Source organism: Leucoraja erinacea, unplaced genomic scaffold (genome assembly GCF_028641065.1).
Source record: "Leucoraja erinacea ecotype New England unplaced genomic scaffold, Leri_hhj_1 Leri_729S, whole genome shotgun sequence".
Classification (NCBI taxonomy): domain Eukaryota; kingdom Metazoa; phylum Chordata; class Chondrichthyes; order Rajiformes; family Rajidae; genus Leucoraja; species Leucoraja erinaceus.
Window position 1 is genome coordinate 67,546 of NW_026576651.1, and position 9,611 is coordinate 77,156.

The window sequence follows — 9,611 nt, forward strand, 5'->3', positions numbered from 1 at the left end:
CACACTGCTCTATCTCATCTTGACAGCCAGAAGGGGGGTTAAGTGAGGATGCTGTTCATAGACTTCAGTTCATCCTTCAACACAATAGTCCCCACCAGACTGGCCGAGAAGCTACTGGAATCAGGGCTCAACACCCCCGTGTGCCTGGGTCCTGGACTTTCTCACCGCCAGGCCCTAGGTAGTCAAGATGGAAGAGAATACCTCAAAGTCCCTCACCCTGAGCACCCCCCCCCCCCCCCCCCCCCCCAGGGTTGTGTCCTCAGCACCCTATGTATTCCTGTGCCCTCATGACTGTGTGGCTAGGTTCAGCTCCAACGCGATAATCAAGTTTGCTGATGACACTGTGATGGTGGGCCTGATCTCAGGCAACGATGAGAAGGCTGATCTGGCACTCTGGTGTCAGGCCAACAGCCTCCTCTTGAACATCAAAAAAACTAAGGAGCTGATCGTGGACTTTAAGAGGGCACATCATCCGAGGACGTACACACCATTGAAGATAAATGGGGATACTGTGATTAGGGTGAGCTGTTTTAAATACCTGGGAGTCTACATCTCAGAGGATCTGACATGGACATCACACGCCACAGCCTTCGTGAGTAAGGCAAGGCAGCGCCTTTACCACCTCAGGCAATTGAGGAAATTCAGTGTCTCTGAGGATCCTCCAGTGCTTCTACTCAGCGGCTGTGGAAAGCATCTTGTCTGGAAATATTACCATCTGGTTTGGGAATTGCCTTGCCCAGGACAAGAAGGCTCTGCAGAGAGTAGTGCGTTCAGCCGAACGCACTACGGGAACTTCACTCGCCCCCATGCAGGAACTATACATCAGGAGGTGCAACTCCAGAGCCAATAAGATCATGGAAGACCCCTTCCACCCCTGCAACGGACTGTTGCAGCTGTTAAGGTCAGGCAAACGCCTCCGTTGCCATGCTGTGAGAATGGAGTTTCTTCTGAGGCCATTAGGACTGTAAACTCCTATCTCACCAGGGACTAACTTTACTGTACCACTCTACTGCTTTTTTTTTAAATTGCTGTTTTTTTCCATTTTTCCTTCCGCGTACAATATGTAAAAGAATATGTGATTCTGTTCCATTCTGTTTGTAGTTTGTTTGGTTATTTGTTTGTCTTTTTGCACAAAGTCCGCGAGCATTGCCACTTTTCATTTCACTGCACATCTCGTATGTGTATGTGACGAATAAGCGTGACTTGACACTCAGCGCGCACATAAGGTCCCTCTCCGGTGTATATCCGCTGGTGCTCCCGCAGCCCCCGTGCTCTCTTGTCACAGTGGGAGCAGCTGCTCGCCGACGTGGGTCTGCTGGTGTTGCCGAAACCCCCGCGAGCTGTCAAACTCCTCACCGCAGAACGGGCAGTCATAGGGCTGGCCACTGGTGTGCATGCGCTGGCGCTGGTGAGACAGGGCATGGGAGGCCATGGCAAAGCGCTCTTCAGACTTTGGGGATGGGACGGTCGCCGGCGTGAACCCGCTGGTGGGACAGCAGATAGGAGGACCGGGTGAAACCCTTGCCGCACTGGGCGCAGGTGAAGGGACGGTCGCCGGTGTGGGTTCGCTGGTGCTCCAGCAGCTTGGAGGAGCGGATGAAGCCCTTGCCGCACTGGGCGCAGGTGTAGGGGCGCTCGCCGGTGTGGGTGCGCTGGTGCACCAGCAGGGTGCTGGAATGGGTGTAGCCCTTGCCGCACTGTGCGCAGGTGAAGGGGCGCTCGCCGGTGTGGGTGCGCTGGTGGGACAGCAGGTTGCTGGAGCAGGTGAAGCCCTTGCCGCACTGGGTGCAGGTGAAGGGACGCTCGCCGGTGTGCGTGCGCTGGTGGGACAGCAGGTTGCTGGAATGGGTGTAGCCCTTGCCACATTGGGTGCAGGTGTAGGGGCGCTCCCCAGTGTGCACGAGCCTGTGTCTCTTCAGCTCTGGCGACGATTTGAAGCCTTTGCCACAGTCGGAGCAGGTGAAGGGCCGCTCACTGCTGTGCACCCGCCGGTGATGCCGTAGCCCCGACATCCAGGCAAAGCTCTTGCCGCAGTCGGAGCAGTCGAAGGGGCGTTCTCCCGAGTGCACGTGGTTGTGCTTCTGTAGGCTGGCGTAGCTGGTGAAGCTCTTGCCGCAGTCGGAGCAGGTGAAGGGCCTCTCACCAGGGTGCACGCGGTTGTGCTGTTGCAGCTTGTCGTAGCTGGCAAAGCTCTTGTCGCAGGTGGAGCAGGTGAAGGGGCTTTCTCCCGTGTGCACGCGGTTGTGCTGTTGCAGGTTGTCGTAGCTGGCAAAGCTCTTGCCGCAGGTGGAGCAGCCATAGGGCTTCTCGCCCGTGTGTAACCACCGGTGTTTCGTCAGGTTTGGCACTGTCTTGAAGCTCTTGCCGCAGTCAGAGCAGTTGAAGGGGCGTTCTCCAGTGTGCACCCGGTTGTGCTGCTGCAGGTTAGCGTAGCGGATGAAGCTCTTGCCGCAGTCGGAGCAGGTGAAGGGCCTCTCACCAGAGTGCACACGGTTGTGCTGCTGCAGGTTGTCGTAGCTGGTGAAGCTCTTGCCGCAGGTGGAGCAGGCGAAGGGGCGTTCTCCCGTGTGCATCCGCCGGTGGATCTCCAGCTGGCTCGGGTACCGCCAGGCCTTGCCACACACGTCGCACTCATAACGCTTCTCCTTGTTGTGCCCCGTCATGTGGTCCTCCATCGAAGCTCAGCCCCTCGAAGCTCAGCCCGCACACCGAGCAGTTGGGGGGGTGGGGGCTCTCCGGCACCCTCGCCGCCCTCAATGGCCGCTCACGTCCTCGGTCTCCCTGTCCACAGCAACGGCTACAAAAACCTGCAGGCAGGGTACACAGAGGGTCAACAAGCTGGCAAACAGGACATTACTAGCACATATCGGGTGCGTTTATGGCGGAGGAAACCGTTATATAATTCTGCGCGGCACAGCGGTACAGTTGCTGCCTCACCGCCAGAGACCCGGGTCTGATCCTGACTACGGGTGCTGTCTGTGCGGAGTTTGCACGTTCTCCCCTTGACCTGCGTGGGTTTTCACTCCGGGTTTTCCGGTTTCCTCCAACATTTCAAAGACCTTCAGGGTTGGAGATTAATCGGCCTCCGCAAAATTGTTAAATTGACCCTAATGTGGTAGGATAGTGCTAGTGTACGGGGTGATCGCTGGTCGGCGAGGACTCCGCGGGCTGAAAGACCTGTTTCCGTGCTGCATCTCCAAACTAAACTAAACTAAACCAAAGAAGGGTCTCGACCCAAAATGTCACCCATTCAATGTCTCCACAGATGCTGCCTGACCCGCTGAATTACTCCAGCACTTTGTGTCTGTCCTCTCCACGCGACAGTGAGAGTAGGAATGGAGTGAGGTGGCGGATAAATGCGTGGATGAGGGACTGGTGCAGTGGGGATGGATTCAAGTTTCTGGATCATTGGGACCTCTTTTGGGGAAGGTGCGACCTGTACAAAAAGGACGGGTTGCACTTGAACTCAAGGGGGACCAATATCCTGGCGGGGAGATTTGCAAAGGATACTGGGGAGACTTTAAACTAGTATGGTTGGGGGGAGGGACTCAAATTGGGAAAGCTAGCAGTCAGTGTGTGAAGCAGGGGGCAGAGAATGGTAGCACTCTGACCCAAAATGTAGGGGAGAGAGAAGGAAAAGAAAATAATCAGAGAATAAGAGAGGGTGGGTTTCTTAAATGTGTATATTTTAATGCTAGGAGCATTGTAAGAAACGTGGATGAACTTAGAGCCTGGATTGACACCTGGAAGTATGATGTTGTGGCGATCAGTGAAACATGGTTGCAGGAGGGCTGTGATTGGAAACTAAATATTCCAGGATTTCGTTGCTTCAGGTGTGATAGAATTGGAGGGGCAAGAGGTGGAGGTGTTGCATTGCTTATCAGGGAAGATATTACAGCAGTGCTTTGGCAGGATAGATTAGAGGGCTCGTCTAGGGAGGCTATTTGGGTGGAACTGAGAAATGGGAAAGGGGTAGCAACACCTTATAGGGGTGTATTATAGACCGCCAAATGGGGAGCGAGGATTGGAAGAGCAAATATGTAAGGAGATTGCAGATATTAGTAGTAAGCACAAGGTAGTGATTGTGGGAGATTTCAATTTTCCACACATAGACTGGGAAACACATTCTGTAAATGGGCTGGATGGGTTGGAGTTTGTAAAATGTGTGCAGGATAGTTTTTTGCAACAATACATAGAAGTACCTACTAGAGAAGGGGCGGTACTGGACCTCCTGCTAGGAAATGAGATGGGTCAGGTGGCAGAGGTATGCGTTGGGGAACAGTTCGGGTCCAGTGATCACAATACCATTAGTTTCAATATAATTATGGAGAGGGACAAAACTGGACCTAGGGTTGAGATTTTTGATTGGAGAAAGGCTAACTTTGAGGAGATGCGAAAGGATTTAAAAGGAGTAAATTGGGACAGTTTGTTTTATGGGAAAGATGTGGAAGAGAAATGGAGTACATTTAAAGGTGACATTTTAAGAGTACAGAATCTTTATGTCCCTGTTCGGTTGAAAGGAAATCGTAAATATTGTAAAGAGCCATGGTTTTCAAGGGAAATTGGACACTTGGTTCGGAAAAAGAGGGAGATCTACAATAATTATAGGCAGCATGGAGTAAATGAGGTGCTTGAGCAGTATAAAGAATGTAAAAAGAATATTAAGAAAGAAATTAGAAAAGCTAAAAGAAGATATGAGGTTGCTTTGGCAAGTAAGGTAAAAGTAAATCCGAAGGGTTTCTACCGCTATATTAATAGCAAAAGGATAACGAGGGATAAAATTGGTCCATTAGAGAGTCAGAGTGGACAACTATCTGCAGAGCCAAAAGAGATGGGGGAGATATTGAACAGTTTCTTTTCTTCGGTATTCACCAAGGAGAAGGATATTGAATTATGTGAGGTAAGGGAAACAAGTAGAGTAGCTATGGAAACTATGAGGATCAAAGAAGAGGAAGTACTGACACTTTTGAGAAATATAAAAGTGGATAAGTCTCCAGGTCCGGACAGGATATTCCCTAGTACATTGAGGGAAGTTAGTGTAGAAATAGCAGGGGCTATGGCAGAAGTATTTCAAATGTCATTAGAAACGGGAATAGTGCCGGAGGATTGGCGTACTGCGCATGTTGTTCCATTGTTTCAAAAGGGGTCTAAGAGTAAACCTAGCAATTATAGACCTGTTAGTTTGACGTCAGTGGTGGGCAAATTAATGGAAAGAATACTTAGAGATAATATATAAGCACCTGGATAAACAGAGTCTGATTAGGAACAGTCAACATGGATTTGTGCCTGGAAGGTCACGTTTAACTAATCTTCTTGAATTTTTTGTGTATGTGTTGTGTTGTGTGTATATGGACTTCAGTAAGGCCTTTGACAAGGTTCCTCATGGAAGGTTGGTTAAGAAGGTTCAATGGTTGGGTATTAATGGTGGAGTAGCAAGATGGATTCAACAGTGGCTGAATGGGAGATGCCAGAGAGTAATGGTGGATGGTTGTTTGTCAGGTTGGAGGCCAGTGACGAGTGGGGTGCCACAGGGATCTGTGTTGGGTCCACTGTTGTTTGTCATGTACATCAATGATCTGGGTGATGGTGTGGTAAATTGGATTAGTAAGTATGCAGATGATACTAAGATAGGTGGGGTTGCGGGTAATGGAGTAGAGTTTCAAAGTCTACAGAGAGATTTATGCCAGTTGGAAGAGTGGGCTTAAAGATGGCAGATGGAGTTTAATGCTGATAAGTGTGAGGTGCTACATCTTGGCAGGACAAATCAAAATAGGACGTACATGGTAAATTGTAGGGAATTGAAGAATGTAGGTGAACAGAGGGATCTGGGAATAACTGTGCACAGTTCCCTGAAAGTAGAATCTCATGTAGATAGGGTGGTAAAGAAAGCTTTTGGTGTGCTGGCCTTTATAAATCAGAGCATTGAGTATAGAAGTTGGGATGTAATGTTAAAATTGTACAAGGCATTGGTGAGGCCAATTCTGGAGTATGGTGTACAATTTTGGTCGCCTAATTATAGGAAGGATGTCAACAAAATAGAGAGAGTACTGAGGAGATTTACTAGAATGTTGCCTGGGTTTCAGCAACTAAGTTACAGAGAAAGGTTGAACAAGTTAGGGCTTTATTCTTTGGAGCGCAGAAGGTTAAGGTGGGACTTGATAGAGGTTTTTAAAATGATGAGAGGGATAGACAGAATTGACGTGGAAAAGCTTTTCCCACTGAGAGTAGGGGAGATTCAAACAAGGGGACATGACTTGAGAATTAAGGGACTGAAGTTTAGGGGTAACATGAGGGGGAACTTCTTTACTCAGAGAGTGGTAGTTGTGTGGAATGAGCTTCCAGTGAAGGTGGTGGAAGCAGGTTCCTTTTTATCATTTAAAAATAAATTGGATAGTTATATGGATGGGAAGGGAATGGAGGGCTATGGTCTGAGCGCAGGTATATGGGACTAGGGGAGATTATGTGTTCGGCAAGGACTAGAAGGGTCGAGATGGCCTGTTTCCGTGCTGTAATTGTTATATGCTGCCTGACCCGCTGAGTTACTCCAGCACTTTGCCATAGATTCATAGAGTGATACAGCTTTGGAAAGAGGCCCTTCGGCCCAACTCATACTTTCACTCCTAGATCCCTCGGTTCCACACATTGCCCCAGCGCCCCGCCATTCACAGTGAAGACCCTGCCCTGGTTTGACTTCCTAAATGGCAGTACAGTCCCCACCCCCAAACAATGTGACCTCCTCCATACCCCTGCCGCCTCCTGCTACTTAACCCCCTTTTCTCCCTCCCCCCCCCTCCCACCCACCCCCCCCCAAACAATGTGAACCCACCTTACCCCACCTGGCTCCCTACCCCTTTCCTGGGGTCACTTGACCCCCCCTCTCTTCCCCCCCCCCCCCAGTTCCCTGCCCCCTAGGCACCAAACCCACTCCACCTTGAATCCCTCCCCCCTCCCTTTGCTCCCTGCTTGCCCCCGCTACTCACTTCACCCCCATTCCACCTTCAGCCTCTCACCCCTCTCCTCCCTCCCTACCCCACTCTCTCTCTCTCTCTCACTCTCTCTGACAGAAGCAATTCTGTTCCTCAGACGTTATTAATAAATTTTAGGTATGTACTTTTGTAGCAAACTTAACTACCTAGGCATTTACTTTTAATTTCTATTGCATATGAGATTTTTTTTGGTCATAATTTAGCCATTTAGCTCATACCTGTGGTCTTAGTTTAATAAATTTTGGAGTAATGCTTTTATAATTTTTACTTTATTCAATGGAATATTAATTTTGTCACGGTCCTTTCTGTCATTTTGTTTTCTTTTAGCATAATGAATTATGGTTTTTATTTCAAGAATAAACATTAACAAAAAGCCACAATAGCACAGCTACAACCGTTAGACTCAAACCTTTATGGACATGGGTTTAAAAGGCAGCTTGATGATTCATGTGGTTCTTATGAAATGTCAACTTGTGTAATGTCATCACAGCAGATTTAGAATTATTTTACCGAGGGGTCGGGGTCGGATGTTTTGGGAACGACTTCACAGCCCAGTTTATTCCGCTCCCCTGTGTGTTTATAACATTATTTACCCCAGTTTTACCCCCAGACCTGCTTTATTTTGCTCCCCTGTGTGTTTATAACATGATTTACTGTATTATACTTTATTATAACATTATTTACGGTCACTGTATGTCATGTTGTTACTTGCTGGAGGAGCACCAAGGCAAATTCCTTGTATGTGAATAATTGGCCAAATCACTTACTTATTTACCCCAGTTTTACCCCAGACCGCGTTTATTCCACTCCCCTGTGTGTTTATAGGTCCCAGTCGGAGCGATCAAAGCAGTCCTGAAGTTGTATGGTGGCATCCTAATGATATTGACCCCACACAAACACAGCGTTCTGTACTACACTGTACTGTAACTATATTTATATATATTAACCACACACAGTTCCCGCTCATTATGTGGTCATTGACCCATATTGACCAGTTTCCACACACACACACACACACACGTGTACTGTACTAGACTACACTATAACTATATATTTATATTTATTGACCAGACACATTTCCCGCTCATTTACAACATTATTTACCTCACTAATTTCCCCACACACACGTGTAGTAGACTGTACTAGACTACACGACACTGTAACTACACTATATTTATATATATTGACAATATTCACCACACACACGTATACTACACTATACTATATTTGCAATATTCACCACACAGACAGTTCCCGCTCATTTAAAACATTATTCACCTCACTAATTCCCCCACACACAGTTTTCTGTACTATACTACACTATACTGTTACTGTATTTATATATTTATTGACCACACACACACACATTGTTCTGTAACTGTACAGCATAACTGTAACTGCACTATATATATATATATATATATTGACAATATTGCCCACAGACAGTTCCCGCTAATTTACAACATTATTTACCTCACTAATTTCTCCATTCTGTACATTATATTGTGATATTGCCCCATTTTGACCCCACACACACACACGGTTCTGTACTACACTACACTACATTTATACTGGACTAGACTAAACTATAAAGACATTTCCCGCTCATTTAAAACATTATTTACCTTGGCTCCGTCCGTCTAGTTTATTGACCATACTGTATTTATGTGGTCATTGACCCATATTGACCACACACACGTGTAACTGTAGATTATGTGGTCGTTGCTACATGTTGACCCATTTTGACCCCACACACAGTGTAAGTATATTTATACTACACTACACTATATATTTATATATATTGACCACACATTTATAACATTATTTACCTCAGCTCCGTCCGTCTAGTTCCAGTACAGTGTAGTACACGTGTAGTTACAGAACACTGTGTGTGTGTGTGGTCTACACTACACTACACTATATTGACCAGTTTCACACACACGTGTAACTACGCTACACTGTACTATATTTACACGACACTATATTTATATATATATTGACCACACACACACACTATATTTACATAAACTGCATTTACAACATTATTTACCTCAGCTCCATCCGTCCGGAGCGACGTCACCAACAGCCGCTTGTTCTCCGCCGCCATTTTCATGCGGTCGATGGGGCGGGCGGAAGGGCGGTCATCTTGGTGAGGGGTCTAAATATGACGTTGACGGCGGCCATCTTGATGAGGCCATGTGAGGTCGTCAGCCATCCTGGTGAGGGCAGGTGAAGTGGTCAGCCGGCAGCCATCTTGGTGAGGTGTTCAAAACGGAACTGCAGATGCTGGAAGATCGTAGGTACACAAAAATGCTGGAGAAACTCAGCGGGTGCAGCAGCATCTATGGAGCGAAGGAAATAGGCGACGTTACGGGCCGAAACTCGAGGTGGGTTTTTTTATGCCTCTGTTTCCACACACACACACACACACACACACGTGTGAAGAAGGGTTTCGGCCCGAAACATCTTGGTGAGGTGGTCAGCCGGCGGCCATCTTGGTGAGGGCAGGTGAAGTGGTCATCCAGCGGCCATCTTGGTGAGGGCAGGTGAAGGGGTCAGCCGGCGGCCATCTTGAGGGCAGGTGAAGTGGTCAGCCGGCGGCCATCTTGGTGAGGGCAGGTGATT

The 9,611-nt window shown here is 47.9% G+C and overlaps 1 protein-coding gene across 2 annotated transcripts; it reads right to left on the reverse strand.

Annotated features, from left to right (window-relative positions):
- Nucleotides 1-1,052: 1,052 nt before the first annotated feature.
- Nucleotides 1,053-9,193, reverse strand: LOC129694625 (zinc finger protein 135-like). 2 transcript variants are annotated; one of them, XM_055631356.1, is made up of 2 exons: nt 9,037-9,193; nt 1,053-2,807 (listed from the first exon to the last, which is right to left on the reverse strand). In XM_055631356.1, exon 2 carries the CDS (start codon nt 2,673-2,675, stop codon nt 1,446-1,448), a length of 1,230 nt encoding a protein of 409 aa, XP_055487331.1. In that variant the 5' UTR covers nt 2,676-2,807; nt 9,037-9,193; the 3' UTR covers nt 1,053-1,445. The 2 variants fall into 2 exon arrangements, with proteins under 2 accessions (XP_055487331.1, XP_055487332.1); XM_055631357.1 differs by lacking the exon at nt 9,037-9,193 and adding an exon at nt 8,816-8,886.
- Nucleotides 9,194-9,611: the final 418 nt, after the last annotated feature.

Bases quoted from the DNA above. Each gene is read 5' to 3' on its own strand.
- LOC129694625 (XM_055631356.1), bottom strand. From the start codon at position 2,675: ATGGAGGACCACATGACGGGGCACAACAAGGAGAAGCGTTATGAGTGC.